Source organism: Amblyomma americanum, chromosome 7 (genome assembly GCF_052857255.1).
Source record: "Amblyomma americanum isolate KBUSLIRL-KWMA chromosome 7, ASM5285725v1, whole genome shotgun sequence".
Lineage (NCBI taxonomy): Eukaryota > Metazoa > Arthropoda > Arachnida > Ixodida > Ixodidae > Amblyomma > Amblyomma americanum.
Window position 1 is genome coordinate 163,049,971 of NC_135503.1, and position 23,692 is coordinate 163,073,662.

Consider the following 23,692-nt stretch of genomic DNA (forward strand, 5'->3'; position numbering starts at 1 on the left):
TCTCGATGTATGCGCTGCTTGTGCTTTATAAACGAGAAAGAAACAGGCAGTGGCATGAAAGCACAAGCATAAGGCGCAAAAATTACACCATGAAAATAAGCAGTGAGATGTTAGTTTTTGTCCTTTTGCTGCAAACTTGGGGCATAAGGAAAGAATGCTGCATGACAGTCATGTTCATTGTAAATGGGCTTCAATGAACGTTGACCTTTTGAAACGGTGGCTACGACAGTAAGGTTACCATATTTACACGATTGTAAGTCGACCTATTTTTCTAAATATGAAAATCCGAACTGGGAGGGCTCGACTTAAAATTAAAATTAATGCATCGCACTATAAATAAAGTAGAGACAAACGAGATATCAGGCAAGCTACAGCGTGGTTGCATTTTTCCTGCTTGGTTCCGTCGCATCGCTCTTGGTGCTGGCCTTGAGCAGCTGCTATGTCAACGCACAGAACCGGCATCCCCACCCCGCGCCAGGCGGCCCATGGTGGCTGTCGATAAGCAGCAAACCGGCACCAGCCCACTCCCCACATGTGGCCGCAGGTTGCATCTGCTGATAAGCGGTGACAGCCCAATAATGCATTTTGCGTTTTACTCTTAATAGGTGTCGTCCATTTTCTTTTGTTTCTTTTCACCCGCGCACTCGGCGCTCAAAGAAGAGCCGATAGTTGATGGAAGGGCCGCTGTTCCCTGCTGCTGCTGCTGCTGCTGCTGATGGCAATAAGCCGGAAAGAAGAAATTCATGTGGGATTCCCAGAGGAGGGTTCCCACCTAGTACATGGTGCATAGCAGCCCATTGCCACCTGATGAATGCGTAACGGCAGGCATGACAACAGGGGAGCGCCTGTCGCAGGTCTGCGGTGACCGTGGCCAGCACCTCTTCTATTTTTACAATGCCTGCCAAATGCGAGCGATCCGACCGTCCAACACCCTCTCCTATCCTCCTTTCTCCTACTCTCCCCCGTCAGCTAGCCTTGGCGCCTGCTCTACATTTGTGAGGGAGAGTGACCATCTGAGTGGCGCCTGACGACGGAAAACGGACGAAGACAGTTTTTGAAACGTTGACTCTTTCTTCGTGAGGCGGCGCTCTGCATCCCTCAAAGTAATCAGGCTGCCTGTCAGGTAGGTGACCGGCCTCGAGGAGCGCGCGCCGCCGCCGCTACTCGAGCCCGGCCGTGTCAGGAATTGACGCGTCATCGAGCGCGCCGTGCGTGCCGCTGCTGCTCATCGTGGAGCCACTGCAGGCGCTGGTTTTAAAAGGGGCCACAGAGAGTGGGGTACAGCAGTGTTAGCTACACAAGATTGTGGCGACTTGTTCAAATCGTGTATCTATTTTAGCTACAGTGCTGAAACATTCCGGAAGTACTGAAACTTCTTGGCGGAAATGTGAAATCACAGGGCAAAGGTAGTTAGTAATAGGTTTGCTATATTGGTTTGTGTTTCAATCAAGTTTAGTAACGAATATGAGAGAAGGAAAAAAACATGTTAAATGTCGTAAATCTTCACGAGAAGGCATTTTTCTAAACTAGCAAGTATCAACAGTTTCAAACCATCGCTCTAGTTTTCCCAGGGTAAGCTGTCATCGGTACGACGACATTATGTTTTTCTCTGTTCGTGGCATCTGTCCGCAACAATTGTTTTAAGAAGCGAAACGCGCATTCTATTCTCAAATGCATCTCGCCGCAAGTGATGCCAAAGCACTTCCTGGCTGCCAGGTTACCGGCTTATCCTCAGTTTTAAAATTATGCGATGATGAGATTTATTTGACGTAGTATTCTGCTTAGCAGCGATTGCGTGTTCAACCCACGACCGTGGTGGTCTCATTTTGGTAAACAGTGAATGGAAAAACGCTCGTGTATTGACACTTAAGGACACGTTAATCTGGAGGCCTGCATTATGACACGCCTTGAATACGGCATGCCCCAATTAATCAACCTATTATCGCCTAAAATGTTTGAATAAGGTTGTACATATCTAGTAAAGGCGTGCGTGCCATGGTGCTTCGGCAAATACAACACGCTGCTTCGACGAGAACACGGCGCGCTACAAAAATTTTAATGGAGAAGGGCATTCTTGGCCAGCACCTCGCACTTTGTGTGATACTGTGCGAATTGTGAGTATTGTTGCTATAATAACATACGCGCGTCGTTGCTAAATGGTCGCTTATAAATTCTCACGAGAAATAAGATAACATGCAGCAGTAGTGGATGTTTCATGCTTCAAAGGCGCGGTGCTTTCCGAAAAGATGTTTTTGCGTTGCTAATTTGAGCTCGTGTGCAGCGTATGCAGTGGCTCAGGTTTTCGCGTCCATTGAGGTCAGTGCACTCGTCGGCCATGTAGCAAAGCTCCTTAAGCATCAAAACAGGGGTTTGCTCTGTTTTCAAGAGTTCAGTTCTTCACCATTGCCGCTTCCAAACAGTCGGCTGAATTCCTTGCAGCAAGGTCATGGAGATTTGTGGGTCTTCCCCTGAAGCACTGCTAGATCAAGATTCACAATGGCAAACGTACTGAACCACGTGGAAGTCTTGGTTACTTTCACCACAAACCAGCTATGGACGATGTGCCCTTTCAGGTATCTGCTCTTCTTCCTGTGCTATTAAATAAAATTTCTCGTCGGGTGTGAAAAACATATTGGCGACTTAGGGAGGCAAGAGGTGGGGGCGGAGCTTCGGAAAAACCAGCATCTCCTCTATGTTTAGAAATAGAGCGCGCGCTGGGAAAAACAGTTAAGGGGTGCGTACGAAGAAAACTCACTTTCGGCGACTCACTGTACGGACGTTCTGCTCGGTGCTGACGGCAACAAACGGCTGAGAAAGCGATACAAAAATGAAAAAGCGCTGGTAGAAGGATAGGCAAATAAAACAAAAATCATGTCCGCTTCAGCACGTGGTCAGACGCAGTCATCGTAACATTGATGAGTGAGCGTGACCAAAGCGAATTTTCATACCGACCTGTTCAGTAACTGCTCGAGATAAGATACGTGTTCACGTCTTCAGCTTCAAAGCTTGGAAGCTAGCTTTTACCTCGTATTCTTTGCTTCTTTTCCTAAGGTGATACAGTGCAGTCTGCGGGATTCCATTTTTTGGTGCACGATGCGTTACTGCTGTGTGCCATCATGCAGGTCGAGGACAGACAGCATCGATGCTAATGTCTCGTTTCACGAGATTCCCAATGACGATGTGCTGCGTGCGCAATGGCTGAAAGTGATCGGACGCAAGGACTGGCCACCCAACTACGTGCCGTCTCGCTCCACTGTCTGCAGCAAGCATTTTCTACCTGAGGACTTCAGAGAGGGCTGCAAGAGGCGCACACTGAAAAAAGGGTCGGTTCCGAGTATTCTCACCTCATGTGCCCCGCAAATGTAAGCAGCGAGCTCGCCTGGAAGCTGCAGTTATATTCCGGCCTAACGTCTGGCAGAGGCGGGACACGAACTCGAAGAGGACGGCGTAGCAGTCAAAAAGCCTCGCAAGGAAGAGCTCCAAACCACTTGTGATGAGCTCTCTGTTGATGCTGCGGGAGGCACGTTTGGTGGCCCTGTTCCTTACAACGCCGGTGACCATATGGATGTAACCAGCTCTGTCGCCTCTTCAGTACCATCCTTGCACAACATCTCACAGGATTTTACGTCGACGGCTGAAGGAGCGTCTACAGAGCCAGGAACACTCAACGCTGTGACCGTAGTTACACCCTGCGCAGAAATGACCAGTTCGGCAGATGTATCTCGGCAACACAACCATGCACCCCCGAGCCCGCTGGTCGTAGGATCACCTTCTGTGAACACGCTTTTGAAACCTACCACTTCTCTCATCCCTGCATCCCACCCGCAAGCGATGTATACTGCAACACACGCGCTTTCACTGCCTGGCAGTGGTCGGAGGGACGCCAACAGAGTGTCCGTGCGCCGAAACGTAACCCCGTTACTGAAAAGAAGTTACAGCTGTCAGATGGACCCCATCAAAACAAGTTTCAGAATCGTGGTGGAACGCAGGAAATGGAAACGTAAAGAAAGAGCCCTTCTACAAAAGATAAACACCCTTACGCAAACGATGGTACGTTACAAGGAAGAGGTGCGCAAGTTGAAAGAAGCTTCTGGAGTGAACGCATTCTTGAGAATTGTAGAAGCTTCCATGGAAAACGATCTGCAAGCGTCATTTATGCATGATCTAGTGAAGAACTACGGACAAAAACGGCCGTCATGGTCGGAAGTGACAATCAGATATTCGACCATCCTCCGCAGCCTCTCTGCAAAGGCATACGAATACCTGCGGTCAGAATGCCTCCTTCGTTTGCCTTGCCGGAGCACTTTACAAAAGTACCTTGGATTCACAGCCGGACAAGTCGGTTTCAGTACTGTCGTAAGCTGCAGGCTGGAGGCAGAATTGCTGACCCTAACTGCTCCTCAGGCAAGAGCATGCAGCTTCATAGTTGATGAAAATGCGTATCAAGGAACGGCTGCTGTATCATAAACAGCGTGACGCTTTTTTGGGAGAAGTCGACATGAGCCCAGGATTACAGCACTTGGTGGGCACCGAAAATAATGAAGTTGCCAACAGTTTGCTATGTTTTTTGCTCCGTGGTCTTAGCGCACGCTTTAAGATTCCTGTCGCCTATTTCTTCACGAAAGTTAGCACCGGAGTCCAGCTTGCTGAGACCATGACGTACGTCATCAAGAAAACTGAAAAAATTGGTTTTGAGATCGTGCGCTTGGTGACAGACAACCATAAAAGCAATGTCGCTGCAAAGGGCATCCTCTGCAAAGGGGCTGCCACGGCCATTGCTCCACACCCTTTGGACGAGTCCAGGCGCATTTACCTTGCATTCGACCAGAGCCACATCATAAAGAATGTGAGGTCGCAGTTCCTGGCAAAGGATATGAGGTGCAACAAACAGATTACAGCGACACCGCTGAAGAAGCTCTACAAAATGCAGCGAGGCTCAACAGTGCAGCCGGTGAGGTTCCTCACGCGTCGCCACTTGTATCTGTCCAACATCGAGAAGATGAGCGTAAAGACTGCTGTACAGATTTTTTCCCCTCCGGTTACAGCAGCCCTGGAATACATGAAAAGTCAGGCTGGACACACATGCGATGCGGAGTTCGTGTTAGTGGGCCCAACGGTCGAATTCATGCTGGTAATGCGCCGGTGGTTCGTCCTCATGGATGTTAGCAATACAACGCAACACATTCACAAGAACGACCCGGAAAGCCGACCGTTCGCCGACGCCGAGGACCCGAGACTAGAATGGCTCGAGCACGAGTTCATTTCTTACCTGTCGAGGCTGAAAGAAGAAAGCAGCCAAGAGAGCTACCTCAGCAATGAGACACACCACGCACTCTTGCTCACCACCAAATTGAATGTGGAGTGCATACGTTTTTTATTGAAGGACAAGGGCTTCAAATTTGTGCTTTTCCAGTGATCCAATTGAGGCTTTATTCGGATTTTTGCGAAGGTCCGCTGTTTGCAACGACACTATGGATGTGGCCAGTGTAATATCAGGACTGGAAAAGATGCAAAAAACAGGCATCGTGTCTTCCGCGATGTCAAGCAATGTGAACTGCTCTACATCATTCTGCAGTGTCACTGCCATTTCTGCTAAAGTGACCCCAACAGTTGTTCGACAAAAGCTTTTTTCCCCACTGCCGCCGAGGAAAAACTATTGCAACTGTGCATATCTCCAAGTCATCGCCTTCCGGATCCAGAGTTAGCCAGCATCTCAATGATTGGCGGATACATTGTTCGAGTTATAACAAAAAACTGCAGCTGCGAACGCTGCATTCAACTTGTACAAAAGCCAGTCGGAGACTCGCCGATCGACTGCCTCATCAAATACCAAGATCGTGGAGGGCTGAAATACCCTACAAAGGAACTTGTTTCTGTGTTGATGGCGCTTAAGGCCTTTGTGGACGTTGTGCTGCAACACAGAAAGGCCATTACCAAGCCACTCAGAATGAGTGTCAAACACGCCGTTAAAAGTTTTGATGAAGGCTCCTGTGCTGGTGTGTCACAACGAAGGCCTTGCTCACAGAAGAATGTTTTTAGAGGTTTTGTGAACGAAATTTATTAGGCCCCTCCTTAGCAACCATGCCCCTGATATTACGGACCAGAAGTCTGTTGCCAAATTATACGTGAAAAAGCCACTCTCACGCAAAGTGCTCCAACTGTGACTATCGTATTTACTCGCATAATGCTCGCACTCGCGTAATGCTCGCACCCCCCACATTGGCTATCAAAAATTGGAAATTTTTTTTTTCCCCGCATAATCATCGCACCCCCAAAATTACTGCCGCGAGCCGTCTGCTTGTCGTAGCTATCGCCATCTATTGACTGCAGCCACAACTAACTGCCATGGTTGGGCGCGCGCGTGCTACTAGGCGGCGGTACTGTGCTATCATCCGCAGCCACCGCCGCTACCGCTCATCCACTCACTACCGCTACGCCATTTTGCGAAGGTGTCTCCAGCTCTGCAGTGTCTCGTAGGCCTCGTTTGCCTTGATTGCGTGTTGCACAGCAAGCTACACAGCTGCTTTTAAGCTAAAAGCTATTGAGTATGCGTTGGAACATGGCAACCGCACCGCCAGCAGACGCTTCAGCATCAACGAGTTTTGCGTCCAGTATTGGAAACAGCAGCACGACGAACTCAAGACGACTGGTAAGACGCGCCGGGCCTTCCGTAGACCGAAGACTGGGAAATTTCCTGCCATCGAATCCTCTTTACTGGAATATATCAAGGCTCGACGAGCGGATGGGTGTGCTGTGTCGATTGATTTGATACGGAACCAGGCGCTCGTAATCGCAAGAAAGGAGGGCATCCCGGTGCAAGACTTCCACGCTAGTAACGGGTGGGCCACACGATTTATGCGGCGCAATGGACTCTCACTCAGGAGGCGAACGACGCTTTGCCAGCGCCTGCCCGCAGCCTATGAAGAGAAAATAGTGGACTTCCATCGATTTGTTATCAGGATCCGGCAGGAGAAAAACTTCTTGCTCTCCCAGATAGAGAACGCGGACCAAACTCCGCTGAATTTCAATATGCCCAGCAGCAGGACAGTCGAACAGACAGGCGCTCGGACTGTGCACGTCAGGACTACAGGTGCCGAAAAACAGAGGTGCACGGTCATGCTAGGCGTGACGGCAGATGGGCAGAAGCTCTCACCGTACGTCGTTTTCAAGTGGAAGACCCTCCCGAAAGGAAAGCTCCCCCTGGTATACACCTGCGCGTCCAAAAAAAGGGGTGGATGACCGCGGACCTTATGGTGGACTGGGTGAAGACTGTGTGGGGGCGGCGACCGGGAGCGCTTCTTTCTCCGTCGCTCCTCGTGCTTGATAGCTTTCGGGGCCATCTTCAAGAGTCGGTTCGGGCGAAGTTCAAGGAACTGCGCACGGACCTGGCTGTTATACCCGGCGGCCTCACATCAATGCTACAACCTCTTGACGTATCTTTGAACAAGCCATTTAAAGATAACGTCCGGAGGCTGTACGCAGAATGGATGGCCGAAGGTGAACATGCTCTGATGCCGGGCGGCAAGATCAAAAGACCATCCGTGGAGCTGCTGTGCAGCTGGGTATCAGAGGCATGGGGGATGATTGATGTAAACATGGTGGGCAGAATCTTCAAGAAAACAGGAATTTTGAACGCCCTGGATGCGACCGAGGACCACCTGGTGTGGGACGACGAAGAAGCTTCGGAAGATGAAGAAACCATCGATTCCAGTGTCGACACGGACTCTGATGAAGAGTAGAATTGCCTGCATGACGTACACAACGCGAGTAGTGACGGGGAGGTTGCGCGCGGCAAACAAAGTGCTTTAGCAGCTTGAGCTTACATTCACCCTGTACTTTCATAACCCCTTCAGTGGCGGTGTGCACATTTGTGCACGCTAACTTCTAACAGCGGTCGGCGCAAGTAAAAAGACTTTTCTGGAATTCAGGCGCTGTGTGCACATTTGTGTACGCCTCGCGCATGGACTACTAGCGCCATCTCGTTTTAAGAGTGCGAAGCTCAACCACAAACAAACAGTCAAGATGGATGCTTCCGTGTTCTACGGGTTGACACGTGAGTACCTCCGAAAAATCTCCTCATTTTGCCATCGTGCCTGTTCAATAGTAACTGCATTTTGTGGTCAGTTGTTATATAAGATATCAGGTTTCTGCTAATAATATTTGTTTTTGCATCTGTGGAGCGAGGCTGGCGTGACGACGAAAAAGTTATATGCGTGCACAAAAGTGCACACCGCGCCTGAATACCCACAATCTCGATAAACACACACCGCTTGCTTACGCGCCTTACGTATGTTACAGTGGATTGAAGGGCGTGTTTTGTGTGTTATAGGTCTCCAAGATCACTCGCGGTCAAGATTAAAGGCCACCACATCATCAGCGGAGCAATTGTTGCTAAAAATTGCCGATGGAAATGCCTCGGATGGCGACTTCTCCGACGATGAGCTGGATGAGACCGCAGAAGTAACAGTAAGTGTCTATTTATCTAACATTTCTGCAAATAACATTCATCGTCTAAATCTTGTTTACTTTAACAGACTCTCTCACAGCCTGAAGAGAGTGAAAAGACAGCAACAGGTACATTTGGTGAGGATAGCGAGAACGAAGAGCCCCTGCTGCCCCAACCGCCCCAACCAAAACGAAAAAAGAAAGTGGAAGTAAAGTGGATATCTAAGCAGTTTTCTCCTACAAATACTGACTGCACATTCAGTCAGCAGCCTATAACTTCATTGCTGGAGCCTCTTCAGTACTTTCTCAAGTATTTTACGCAGGACATATTTAGTGAGCTGGCCAAGTTCACAAACATTTACGCATTACAGCAAGATGGAATAGAGCTGCAGACTACAGCGGATGAAATTAAGGTATTCTTCGGAATAATGATGCGGATGGCAGTCCTAAAGTTTCCCAGGATACGCATGTATTGGCAAGAGGGTACAAGGATTCCTGGAATTGCTGACATGATGTCATCCAAGCGGTTTTTCAAACTCAGGGCCATGCTGCATATCACTGATGTCAACAGCCCAAGGGACCCTACAACAGACAAGTTTTGGAAAGTGAGGCCAATAATCAAAGCAGTACAAACCCGGTGTCTTGACCTTCACCCGTTGCCCGTTCAAAGCATCGACGAGCAGATAATGCCATTCACCGGAAGGGTTGCCGCGAAGCAATTTATCAAAGGGAAGCCAAACCCGGAGGGTGTCAAAATCTTCATTCGCTGCAGTGCTGATGGCTTGGCGCACGACTTGGAGCTTTACCAGGGGAAGGGCACAGGCATAAGTGAGAACCATTCCCATCTTGGTCTTGGGGGTTCTGTTGTCATGCGGCTTGTACAGCATCTTCCACATGGGCACAACATGAAAGTGTACATGGACAACTATTTTTCATCTGTGCCTCTCTTCCGGGAACTAAAGGAGGTTGGAATTTTAGCCACTGGAACCATCTGATCGAACCGACTCCTCGGATGCCCTTTAAAAAGTGATAAGGATCTGAAGCGAATTGGGCGAGGCAGCTACGACCGAAAAATAAGCGAAGAAGAGGACATTGTCATTGTCAGGTGGCACGATAATGGGCCGGTGAACATGGTGTCGACTACTGTCGGCATTGGGGTGATGTCAAAGGTGAAAAGGTGGAGCGACTCACAGAAGCAGCACATTGAAATTGATTGCCCTGAAGTCATTGCTCAATATAACAGCTTCATGGGGGGCGTGGACAAATTAGATTTTTTAATGTCCTTGTATCCCCTGAAAGCCAAGACAAGGAAGTGGCCCGTCCGTGCTATCTCACATTTTGTGACATTTGCTATTTGCAATGGATGGATAGAGTATGTTCGGGATGCCAATGAAGAAGGAATCCCCAAGAAGGACATAAAAGACGTCATGGCCTTTCAGACGGATGTAGCCCGCAGTCTCATCGAGGCGAACAAAAGCAAGCGGCCAAAGAGGGGCCGGCCGAGCAACGCTGCGCCTCGAAGTACTTCTCGGAAGGCACATAACTGTAGCCCAATGCCCACAAACTCCACCAGGTATGATGGCATCAACCACTGGCCAAGGCACATGTCTACTCACTTTGCACAACGCTGCAGGAATGATGGATGCAGCTCGAGATCCCGAATCTGCTGCCGCAAGTGCGATGTTTTTCTTTGTTTGTCTTCAGCAAAAGACTGCTTTTATGAATTTCATAATAGAATGTGAAATTCTGTAATGTAGGCCTCAAACCTATTACAAAATGTGCCTTGTAACCGCAAATTTGCCAAGAAAATCCATTTTTCACTGTTAAACATTGACCAAAACCAAAACCTGGAAAACTGCCATTGGGGCGCTCTGTGCACAATTGTGCACGCGAACTAATTTTTTCCGAGTTGCAATAAAATCTATTTTGTCGATTGCAATGTGTTGCAGTGACTTATAAAAACATGCTGAAATGAAATTAAATTTTTTTTCTACTTATTTCTTAATTCGCACCTGAAGGGGATAATGAAGGTAAGTTACGCTTCAAAGTAATGTTTTCGTTGTATTTACAATTGCGGACCTGACAATCCTGATCTTGCACCCATTCATTTTTGCATTTAACACTCCGAAACATTTGCTTGAAAATTTTCCCCGCATAATTATCGTACCCCCAAACTTCGCGTTGATTTTCAGGGAAAAAAAGTGCGAGGATTACGCGAGTAAATACGGTATATGTGATGTTGAGGGTGCATGGATGTTGGTAAAGGTGGCATCACTTTTATTGCTGAGTTCGGCCAGCCATATATAAGAGCTAGATGATGGAGCTAGCCCAGTACAGAGAGATAGCTGCGGCTCCATCCGGGCGTTAGGTGAGTTTTGTTTCGCTCGCTATGGGCTCCGTGCGCTGGTATGGTGGCGCCAGCAGCAAGCACATCGCCAGCGCCGCCTCGTGGCACTCACCGCGTTAACCGGACGCTCAGTCACGGCCGGTCTTTCGAAGGGAGTGCGCGCGCGCCCCCCTCGAGGCTGGCCGTGGTGGCCCTGCGCCGCATAGCAGACGCGCACTGACCGCGATGCCATTTTAAGTCAACGCCTTCTTCTCTGCGAATTTCAACGCATTGAAAGCCTTGACGCCACCACTGCTGCATTTCGTTTCAATTGCTTTCAGGTTGGGCTGATCACCGATTCCGAGCAACCATGATTGTGTTGCAGTCCCGACGGCACTGCAATATCTGGCAGCGCAGTTGAGCTTATTGAGATTAATTAGGTACCTTTACAGTTTGAGAAACAAGGCTCTGACCCTAATATTGAAATCAGCTATGTAATTTACATCGACTGTGACATCGACTATGTGAATGGTCGGCTAGAAATGCGAAAAACGCAAACTTACTACACATATATATCAGATGATAGTGCTCTACATCCTGTAGGATCGACACTTTTTTACTTTGTGTATTCCTCTCAGAGAAGCATAGCTCAAAGCATACAAAAAGACGATGGGTTTTTTGTTAAGTATCTTGCACAGGACTTTCATTTCAGGAATTTCATGAAGACACCAATTACATGAATTATTTTGGTCGTATTTCTCTTTTGGTAAATACTTAACTATAGAAAGGCCGCCCCGGTGGCTCAGTGGTTATGGTGCTCAGCTGCTGACCCAAATGACTCGTTTTCGTTCCTGGTTGCGGCGATCGCATTTCGGTGAAAGCAAAATTCTAGAGGCCCGGGTACTGTGCGATGTCAGTGCACGTAAAGAACTCCAAGTGGTTGCAATTATCTGAAACCTCCTACTATGGCGCCCCTTATAGTCTTCGTTGCATTGGGACGATAAACGTAAATAAAATCAAAAGATTAATTCCCGAAATTAAGGGTTCAGTGATGTTGTGAAATCCAAGAAATATATATAGAGAGAAATTTGAACCACTCTCTATTTTTTTATTCGTCTAGAACAGGATTTAAGATCTCATAAATGCAACAAATAAAGATACAAAATTTTAAACTACTTAAGGAAATAAAACGATGCAAATAAATACACAAAAGCTTAGGTGAAACAATGCAAAAAACGACATAAGCACTCTCAGAAGTACGACGTCGCTCCCACTGCATACACACACGCACGAAAAAAAAACTAGAAACAAAATTGACACGCTGAACCACAGTTGAGCATAACAAACGAAGACTTAAACTTCAGATGCTTGCTCCAAGAACTTCACCGGAGACGATTTCCTGTGACTGACTAAGCGCATTCCTTCGCTCTTCATAAAGACATACACAGCAGCTCCTACCAATGATGGCACGTTCAAAACACCCCAGTCAATGTAAACCCTTTCCCAGTTCACTCTCATGAATTTAATTCCACAGTGCACTCATTTCCAGCATACCCTCTGTGCATGAGCTAGCATGCACGATGTCCAAGAGAGGCGTTTAAATATATTCGGTACCTTGACTGCAGTGTTTCTATAGCTGTTATGACATTGGGTAAACACAGCAGTAGGCAGAGCACACATAATTATCCAAGTTTGTTTTCGCCTTCGGACGAAACACCCCACCGCTCGCCTCGCTCACTGCAAACTGAACCAGAGAACTGCGTTGGCTGCGTCCGCCTTTCGCCACCGCTGTTAACCAGGTGGCGCCACTCGCGCGCGCCAAACTGCAGCGCACGGAGCCCATTGCGATTCGCTCGCGTACGAGGTGCTTCGTCCTGCTCCCGTGTACGAAAGTGGTTGTCCTACACTGAAAATTTCGTTTGACTGTAAATGAAAGTTAATAGACAGGAATTCTGTAAGTGTAAATGGCTGTAGATGCAAAGAGTTGTAATTTATATAGCATCAGACATATGCAAAGTCTTGTATGTGTTATTACTTTATATAGTTGTAAATATATGTCAATAAACGTACGTAAACACCACCTTCTTTTATACATTCTATGCCGTAAATTCTTCAGCTACACATAGATAAGCTTAAAAACTCCAGACTTCACGCAGTACTGAAAGCAGCAGACGTAAGGCACATAATTAAATGGTGCCATTTTACTGCTGCTACGATGACAACAGTTTGAAAGCTTCGCGGGCCACATCATTTACCCGCACAAAACAATTTTCTTTAACAATGCAGCCACGAAACGAAGTAAAGTAACAGCTTGCAACGCTTTATTCGTCTGCAAGGAACAGCAAATATTCAGGGGGCGGGGCACTTTGTTGACCGAAAGTGCGGTGAGGCGAAAACCTTTTGCGCTGTGTTGCTGCTTGTGTCGCTGATGTGTGGTGGAGATGTTGATTAATTAAAGAGTGCGCAATTGTTTATGAATTTTCTAATATCTTTACTTGAATGTAACGTAATCAGCTGGGTGAATGTCTGCTTCTAGGTCATATTTCGAGGTGGGGGGCAAATTTTGGAGTGGCCTAGGCCAAATTTGGAGGTCACTATCGTGTTCGTCGTTGTGAAATTAGGTTTAAAATCGATTTTGGCCCAAATCTGTCGAATTCATATTTCGGGGGTGGGGAGGTCAAATTTGGAGGTCACCATCGTGTTGGCCATAGTGACATTAGGTTGGACATAGATTTGGTCCAAATCGGCCCTGTAGTCATGAGCCTATAGTTGCTTTCGTATTAATACGTGGCGCAAACACTCCAAGCAGCGCCTCAAATATGCCAGCCGCAATCGTCAAGTGATCAGCGGCGCGAACGCCTCAGCCTGCCTCTGCGAACAGCGAGCAAAGCTCCAGCCGCTGGCGCTGGAAGAAGCGCCGCGCCGCTGATGAAACGAGAGCTACACAAGAAGGGGTACGAAGCCAGAATCTGACAGACGCATGGGGTAGGAGAGGGGCAGAGCGATAACCAGAATGCCAACAGCGCGCGCCTATACATAAGCATGACGCAAGCAGTCCAACCATCTGGGTAGCGCCGCAGCGCGGCAACTAACTGAAGTGAGGCGTACCGGCAGCTCCCATTGCGAAGCGGGCGATTCGGCTGGCATTGTAAAAATAGAGGAGGCGCTGCCGTGGCTATTGGCTGTCTCAACCCAGCGGCACACCACTTCCAAACACTGATTAGCGCAACATTGATTTTTTTTTTTTTTTTCAATCGGAAGTCTCGACATTCTGGCACTGATGTTTATGTCCTTCGCTTATGTGCACGTCGTTTTTTGTTTCTGCGATCAAGAGTTCCCACAAGACGTCATCATATTTTCAGTTCTGTTCCGGTGAGGGGGAGCGAATTTGATAACCCAATCTTCAAAATTTAGGGATTAGTCTGTTCCTTTAAGCCTGACAGAGGTTTTTCATGATTTTTTTTCTATTTGCCACAGTCGCGTAAATTCGTGGATCCTGTTTTGTCCCTCATTTTCATGACCACGTTAAAGGTGCATACTGTCATGTCTAATCAAGCAGTACAGTTAAGGGGGGAGACGGCTCTTGGAGGCAAAAAAACCGTGAAGAAGACGATTTTTCGAAAAAGAAATTTTCAAAATCTGCAGCTGTTTCTCTACCAGCCTGTGAATTTTCTTATCTCCAGAGCCAATGACTGAGCTGTAAAATGAGTAGAAAACTTGGATCCGAGCTCTCTCTCGGCAGATTTTCGCACAGGGCTTTTTCCACGACGTGCTATTATCGTTTCACTGCCGCGATCGCTGCCATCTTGGTCTCATTTGGAAGAGCTGCTTTTCGTTTTGAATTTCGTGCAGTTGCTGCTCTTTTATGCTCATTGGATGAGGGAGAAAATGCCGCCAAAAATCAGTCGCAACGCGCGATGCTATTCACTAGTCGGTGCACATGTCGTCTGCTGGAAGCGTCCGTTGAGCGCAAGCGGTAGGCATCTTGTCAAGGTGTGTTCGCTGATGCGTCTCGAGACGATGTCAACGCCGGCACCAAAGCTCCGCACGATTCACAGATACAGTAAAAAGAAGAAAAAATCGCTCATTAGCAACCTGAAGAAGAGCGCCATGGTCACCTGAAGCAACGCGGACACCGCAAACGCCGTGGATACGCCTCCGCCAGCAGATCGGGAGGTGCCGACCGAGCTAGGCCTAACTGCGGCGCTGGTCGCGGAAGCCTCATTGGGCAGCGGTTGTGTTCATCATGATACCTCAACGCTGCAGCCTTGTGAGATCGAAGAAATGGACAAGAAAGCTCAGGGAAACTTCAGCAGACGGCATCAGTGGCAGCAATAGAGCGCAAGGCAGTGTTCTTTGGTGGAATGGGAGACTCCACAACTGCCCCACCCGGCGACACCTTCTCCATCGTCAGGTTGCGATTGATGAACGAGATGCTGGCGTCAGTGAAGTGCGAATTATGCAATGGCAACGTGACGACTGAAAAATCCGACAGAGATTACAGCCTCGCCTCCAAACTGACCCTGGTATGTGCAAACTGTGGCGACATTTCATCTCGATGGTGTTCGCCGCGTGTGGAGACCGACCAGACAGTGAGCCCATCCGTGGTGAACATCCTCGACGCGCGCGCGATGCAGTCAACAGGAAACCAGCGTGCCGCGTTGAATGACATATTTTCGGTGATGAATATATGCCAATATATGCATTTAAAAACTTGGCAGAAGTGTGTCAAGAAAAAGTTGATGCCCGTGGTGGACCGTGCAGCTCAAACTGACTTCCGAGTGTGCGCGATCAGTTTGGGAAGTTGACACGGAGTTGAATCTGCAGAAAATCTGCAGCGCACACTGAAAAAGCGCCATTTTAATCACTCTGGTCAGACAGACTAGATCCCAGGAGGCTATTAGGTGTCTGCGAATGCCAGTAGGTGAATAAATTTGAAGTACTTTGCCATGAACAACACGGTTTTTGCTGTTTTTCTCAAAATGTAAATTTTGGACGTAGCAAATCCTAAACTAGCATACCTCGGCGTCTATGGCAGATAGAACCACAATTCTTTGTTTAACACGTAGCCATATGTGTAGACTAGGTGATGTTGGGAGCAGAATTTGTAATTACAATTCAGAAATTTTTTAATTTGCTCTAGTTTTTGACTGCAAGTTAGGCACTATTTGTACCTTGAGCTTCAATGTCTTTAAAAACTACTTATGAAAGTAAAATGAAGAAACCGTTACCACCATTTCATCCCTTTCTGTTTGTAGAACCTAACCAAGTGCAATTTATGAACTTTTATATTGTGTTTTTTCTCTTAATTGTTCTTATTATGAGAGGGTGTTAATTAAGCGTATCTCAAGAACTAATCAGCCTATCATGAAACCAATGACATTTTTGGAATCACTTTGCCGACAAAGGCTTTGCAAGATCCATTTGTACCTTAATATCAATGAGATTACTTTATGCAACCACTAAATACTGGTACCAGGATTAGACATCTTGCGTAGGTTGTGCCTAGTTCCAAAACCCTGTCCCCTGCAGCTTTGACGTGGAACAGGTTAGGAGCATTGCCCAACGAGCGATGAGGTGCCAGCTTGACACGTGTTGCTACAAGAAGCACCTCACTAGTGTGTGTGCAATGTATTCTTGCTTCTAGATTAGATAAGCTTATCTATTGCCACATTTTATATATCGAATTATCGAGACATCCAACTATTCCAAATCTCCTTCGGGTTTGATATTTGTGGGTTTGACTGTGCAGGCCTTTTTTTTTCCATGGTACTGGACCAGTCTTTCTTTTCATACATAACAATGTGAAAGGTGCGTGAATAAATAAAGGGACTCCACGCTTGTTTGGAGGCCCAGTGGCCTAAAATACGATAAAGCGACAGAGGGTCGTCAGCAATAAGAGCGTATTCAATCAAACTCCTGAAAAATCATGTAACAAGCCTGTAAGCAAAGCACTTACTATTTTTCACTCACCACAAGCGACGCACTACTTTTTGGTCACGGATGTAGACAGCACAAACAAAAGCGCCAGCTTTGATAGCGCTGCGCCTGATGTATGAAATGGAGTGGAGCTTTCTTGAGTTTCAGTTGCAAAGGGGACACACATTAAAAAAACAACAAGGGCGGCCTATTTACTTTTTTCAGAAAATTTCGTAAATAAGAGATATTCCTTCACCTGTTCCAGGATCATTTCAGAAGACCACAGCAAAATTGTCGAAGGTGACACGGCAAGATGCATGCACTGACTGACGAGGCATTGCCACCTGCATGGCAGGCTGTAGCAGGATATTGGAAGCCATTTTTCCCTTCCATTTATGTTTGACTGATTTTCGAAAATTTCAATATTTGCGCACCCCTAATTTGTGGGCAGCATCCTCCTGTGGACCACAAATAAAGGCTATACTCATGCAGTGCCAACTGCAGGAGTAAACTGGTGCACAGGACATCTTTTGCGAACAGGTCACTCACAGCAAAGAAGTACAGAAAGAAATGTGGCAATAACAGCAGCTGTCAGCCACTTGCCCCCAGTAGTCCCAGCAGTCACTCCCTAGCAGTTCGATGAGCAGCAGAAGCATCCCCAGCCCTGCGCATGCCCCCCAGTAGTCTTCTCTCTTCGTGGGGAGAAGAGACAGGAGGAGAGGGGGAGGAGGGGAAGGAGGAGGAAGTGGTGGCAGCACCTGTCAGGGGTGAACTTCCAAGCGCTCAGTTCATTCTGGGTCTCCTGGAGGCGGCTGCGCATAGAGTCCACTTCGCGCCGCATCCGCTCGAAGAGCAGGTTGACAGCCGGGTCCAGCAAGGCTGCCCGCAGCTGGCGTGTCCAGCCACCTGTCGCCGCCGCTGCACCGCCCCCCTTCAGCTCCTGGATCTGGTGCTGCACAGAAGATACCACCTCTCAGCAGGATGCTGTGCGCTTCGCTATTCATGCGACAGGTCGCCACCACAGGACAAGTTTCCGAGAAGCCCCAAGAGACTGTTGGTCCGCAAGCACAACCATTATGGAGAAGCTTTGTAGCACGTGAAAATTCTTGTGTCTTTCAGCAGGAGAATGCCACCACGGTTCACAAAATGACAATGCACTGCACAAAGATTTGAGTGCTGCAGGGTTGTAGGCAGCCATCTTAGCCAGCTCTGCGTATTTCCTTAAATGCTTCCAAGTTCACTTATTGTGAAACAAAGTAAAATAAGCAAAATTTTGTACCATTAACATTACTGCAAATTTTTCTCCACATACGATGTAGAGGACGCTGAGAAATGCCCATTTCAGGTGTTTTCTGTAATATCACTTTAGCATGGTTTCATTTGAAAAAAAAAAAAGCGATATACAAAAATGGCCATGTGACTGCGCTCCTAGGTTGCAATGTGAGCACTCCAAAACACACTCCATATGGAAGAGTAACGAGAATGGATGAAGAAGCCACTGCGACCACAGCGCTTGTTCCTGGATGACTGCGGTCATTTTGCTTCACTGAACTTCAGATGCCACATCATGAGCGCGAACTAGATATTGCCATTTCACAGCATAGCACAGGACAGTGCCTATGACAGATTTCTCGCAGTCCAAGACGGGCAGCAAAGCATTTTATCACGCATATGTGGCCCTAGTCTCAAACAGCACGACTATGAGACTCAGCCCTTTGGCGGAAGACGCACGCAATGACATGAGCTCAATATCCCACATGCACAATGTCATCACTGCACAACAACCCATGAGGAATGCCACCCCATCATTGGAAGTGATTCAATTTAGTTAAAAATTCCTATCTATATGAACCAGCTAAGGTTTTAAATCAACGTAGAAACAAATAAGAAGCTCGGATATTGATGGCGCTGTTAGAGCCTTGTGCTTTTACACTGACCTTATGGGACACGTGATTGTACGCGCCCTATAAATCTAAAGACCCAGCCTCTTAAAAGCAACTTTTTCTTTGCATTCGCCTCGAAATGGGATGGGGTCGGATTTCGTCTGCCATCTTCCTCGCCACATATTGGAAAAAGGAACCAAAGTAATGTCTCTGCACATTAGGCGGTAGCAGATGTGCACACTGGGCGCTGTTCCTGGTGGCTGGAATAGTGCTATTTCCACAGAAACCACCAGTCTGTAGCAGCATGCAATGGCGCAGGCGAGCACAATTCAGACAGCATTTCCATCACTGCACAAAACTCTATGTAAAGGCATCAACAGCTTCTAATGCTACCACAATGCCGACACAATCCCTGTAAGTTCCATTCAAGAAACATTTTGAACTACAATACCCCAGTCCACCCACATAACAAAAGGACATAATACCTTAAAAACAGCTCACAGGGCTTCGCGATAATGCATTTCCCAGAAAATCATCACAGGTCATAGTGGAGAACAGTGCACACAACACGAGGCCAAAAGGCACGATGTTAAAGCTATTTCCACCACAAACAAAGACCTAGTTTTGGCCTGTAAATCATCCATGAAACAAGGTTAACTACTCAGAAGTGCTAAAGCCACGTGCTAGTGCTAATATATGTGACCCCTTATATACCGTATTTACACAATTGTATGTAGACCCTTTTTTCGAAATTTAAATTCTGAAGTGGGGGGATCGACTTATAATCGAAACGAAACCTTGAGCTGCCAATAAAAGCAAGAAAAACGATCTATAAGTGCGCTGTTAGACGGAGAGCCTAACCGCCATTATGCCACTAACCGTGGTTATCGGTAACTGAGGTTGGCTACCTCAGTCAAGCGGCTAACTGACAAAATGGCTGCCACCATGTCGGCTGAGCTCGCGATGCCCGCTGCCACATCAAGTGAGCAGAAGCGTGTGAACTGGTCTGTTGCCACGACAAAAGCACTCATACGCATCTGGGAGGACAATCTCTCGGCTCTGCGGTCAAATACGCGCAATGCGAGACTCCCTGAACGCAGGCCTGCCGGTAGGCGAAGGGCCGCATTCAGCAAAACAGATCCGGCAGAAGCTGGAAAATCTCAATAAGCCCTACCGGTTAGTACGAAAGCCATTTCATATAATGGTGTAGTTTACAGGCTATTTTAGTGCTTTTTAACGCTGGTATCCGGTGCGCTGCACGTATGCACAAACATTCGCCGTGCTGCACGGTGCTTCGTCCGGCATGACAGCTACTTTGCTGTAGAATACATAACTCTTTTTCTGGCTGACCTGTGATGTGCGCGGATCGTTACTGCCCTGAACTCGGCTCATTTGAACTGACCACTTGTATGTCTACTAACGGTAACCGCGTCAAGTGCATTGTTTTTCGGCAGCGTCTCCTGAATTGACTCCTATATCGTCCAAAGTGATGTGCGCCAGCAGCACGCAGGTGTTTCGTTCTTGATGCTCTTTGGAGCGCATAGCATCGCATGCACCCGCCTGGCAGTGCGAACGTCGCTGACGTAGTTTGCACGCGCCGTATAATGACGATAAGCGGGGTTAATGGTGAGAGTTCGCGCAAAAGGAGAAGGTCCTGCCTCGAGCTAGCTTAGCTTGCTACGTTTTCGCAGCCTGTCGGCGGTCGCGCGGTATTAGTCAATGCCCGGAGGCTGTATAGAATTGGTATTCACTTTATATTTTCCGTCCCAAATTAACCGTAGCAACAGCAAAGTAATCTCGACGTTAAATCAGGTACCTGCGCTAGCACGGTTGACACTTGAGATGTACTACTTTATCTCTGAAACTTGGAAAGAATCCAACCTGGCGCAAGTAAAACCACACACACAAAGGAAAGACAAGGAGACAACGGACAGGCGCCAACTTCGAAATGTTTATTCCTCAAGAAAACCACACAGATAAATAGTCTCAGGATACGCCCACTTTTTTTCACTCCATGTGCCTATCACAGCCATAATCTATCACCCTGCATTATCAGTTTTTGCACAGAAAATTGTACTCCGCCGCATACAAATTCACTGACGTGTCACCTGAGACTATTTATCTGCGTGGTTTTCTTGAGGAATAAACAGTTGGAAGTTGGCGCCTGTCCGTTGTCTCCTTGTCTTTCCTTTGTGTGTGTGGTTTTACTTGCGCCAGGTTGGATTCTTTCCAAGTTTCAAAGATGCTTAACCAACTTGCCCAGCAACATGCCTTACTGTACTACTTTATCTGCTGACCAGCATGCTTGTCCTCCGATTCTGCAGCCTTTCAGTCTATACAAAGACAGGCGGGATATGTACTTCTTCCATATGGGTAGCTGATTCTTTCCTGTTTGTCTTTAAACGAAACACTACCCACCTATAAATTTTCTGATTCAAAGTTTCATGGAATAAAACTACCTTTGTTTCTAGGAAGCTGAGGAGATCTAGCTCACGCACTGGATCAAAAGGCATTGAATGGCCATTTTACTGGCTGCTTCACTCTTTTCTTGGAGCGCTGCCAGTGAACGACAGTAGCCTGGAGCAAGAAAGTGTAGAGGTAATCAATGCTTCAGAAAAAAATCTGACAGTGCCTGAAGCATGTGTATTTTCTCCACAAGTGTTGTAATCCATCATGACTAGCAACGCTGCAACAAGGAAATGGTTTTTTTGCCTCGGCAAGATGACGTGTTATAGCCATCACAGCTATGTAGTTCGAAAACACTACACAACACAAATCAAGTGACTAAAACATTCAAAGGACATGTCTCATTCACTTTGTTTTATTACAGACAACAGAATAAACTTATCTTAATATGTATGCACTTTGCTCCAAAGCAGGCAGTGAAAAGAGAACATGAAAGAATTTGAATGTGTTCAAGAGCCAACAAGCAAAGAAAACCTGTGGGAAACAACAAAGTGAACAAGATGGAGTGATGCATAGCTCTGTGAAGTGTTTCCAATAAGCTGCACATGATTTGATTGTGTTTGAATGTCATCACACATAACACAATTACAACACACTGCACTGTGCGCTGTGAAAGATCTTTGCTGTCAGACTGTACTGATACTCTCCAAGACGAACAAATTGCGGTACAAGAAATGCATTGCATAATGGGACTGCATAACATTTTCTGCACCCCGATTAATCCTAAATCTGCCCTTGTGTCCTGTTTTCAGAAGCTGGCCGCAGTTAAAGGAATAGGGTGCGAGTATTTGTATTTTCCAAAACATGTGGCAACCCTATTATATTACTTCATAGGTGTTCCTTAATAGGAGTTTAGTCTAATTAAGTATAATGTCAAATATTTCATAAAAGGAAGAATCCACACCGCATTTCCCATCATAAAATGGCTTGCGAGTTAGAAGTCGTCATTTCTACCTTTTTTATCCTGCTCATTTCTCTGAGCTTTCTTGATAAGTTATCAAAAATCTGTATTTTGGGCCTTGCCTAGCAGCTAGGTTTCATATCCTGCAGCTATGTGGCATACATATTTATAGTTTTTAACTTTTGCTTGGTATTGGCAGGTTTTGCAGGAGCTGCTGACAATGCAGCAGCAAGCCGATGACCGGGCAGCCAAGGCCGCCAGAGAAAGTACCGAGCTGAGAAAGCAGCTCTTAGAACTGCAGAAGGAAAGCAACGAGATTCAAAGAGGAATGCTTGATATCATGAAATCGTACTTCACAGCAAATAAAAATAAGGAATGAAATAATCTGTCCCCTCTGAAATAAGTGATGTATTACCAACTGCGACAGACAGTGCAGCATGGTCAAATGCTTAAGTCGAATATTTTTTAACTACTACCGTCTAATTTGTCCGCATCAATAATGATACAGCACTCACTGAAATATTTTAAACTTAAGAATGCTTATCACTATCCTTTTATCCTGCAAACATTAAACAAGCCTTTGGCCAACATAAAACAAAATATTTTGTGGCCAACATTGTTAATAATATATACATGCTATACGACAAGCTATCAAAATTATAAAATTGGTAGGAAACTGAACAAGATCCAAGTTGTAAACCTCCAGAACCCTACAATGCCATTTTAATTAGTTTTAGGCGCAAAAAAGGACAAGACACATAGGGTAGGAGACAGGACGAAGCGCCATTTTGCACAACATGACACAATGGTAGCACTGAATAAAACAGATACACATACATGCTGCAAGCATTAGGCTGAGGCCACGTGTCAATACTTTATGCGGTGTAATGAATAGGTATACTATGAAGTAGGCAGGTGCTTTGATTGATAGGTGTATCGTCACAATTGCATGATAAACTCTGCTGCAAAAGACACTACTTTTCATCATGCTATACAACTTGAGAAAGCACACATGAAGGTCCAGTGGGCGGCACGTCCTCTCTGAAGGCTGGCTTCAAGCAGTCGATTGAAACGTTGTCAGTGTGCCCATGAATGTCGACAATGAAGAACTTCGATGTTCCTTTGAATACATGGAAGGGGCCGTCGTAGGGGCGCTGAAGCGGCTTGCGGACAGAGTCTCGGCGAACAAAGATGTGCGTGCAAGTCGCGAGTTCGGATCGTCGAGACTGGCGTCGGAGATGTGTCATCCTGAGATGGCGGCAAAAATAGCGGAGCTGCGTCACGTGATCGGTAGGGTCTGGACTTGTATACGAACCGGTAGATTCGAAAAATTCACCAGGGTGAGCTGAAGACAAGTTCTGCCGGAGTGCAACGACGATCTTGTTTCAGCGTAGCACGGAGGCTGAGCAGAACCAGTGGTAAGGAGGCGGTGCAGTGGGTGGTGTCGAGTTGGGCTTTGAGGGATGTTTTTAGCAAACGATGGAAGCGTTCGATCACCCGATCATGCTGCTGCTACACATGCAAGACCGTTCACTGTGAAGCAAGGTGCTTTGCCAGGGCATTTCTCACTGCCACCCCCAAAGGCTCCTCTTGACTGCTTGTGCAGGAAGGCTGTGGTCGTCGTCCATCCTCTAGATGGACCACATTCAGCCAGTTGGCGTTGCATCTGTCACTCATTTCCTCACAAATATTGTGGAGTACGCAGCGGCAGCGAATGACTTTGTTCACATTGACAATGTCGCATTCAAGGCT

General features: G+C 46.9%; 1 protein-coding gene and 1 long non-coding RNA gene across 2 annotated transcripts in view; one reads left to right on the forward strand and one right to left on the reverse strand.

Moving 5' to 3' along the window:
* LOC144096733 (pre-mRNA-splicing regulator WTAP-like) overlaps nt 1–23,692 on the reverse strand; it is a 181,518-nt gene that overhangs the window by 60,840 nt on the left and 96,986 nt on the right. The window contains 1 exon segment of the mRNA XM_077629579.1: nt 17,449–17,642. Coding sequence (XP_077485705.1) covers nt 17,449–17,642 — 194 coding nt within the window.
* LOC144096736 (uncharacterized) lies at nt 19,485–23,001 on the forward strand. The gene is made up of 3 exons (XR_013306836.1): nt 19,485–19,555; nt 21,045–21,171; nt 22,140–23,001. It is a non-coding gene; the product is annotated as an uncharacterized LOC144096736 (long non-coding RNA).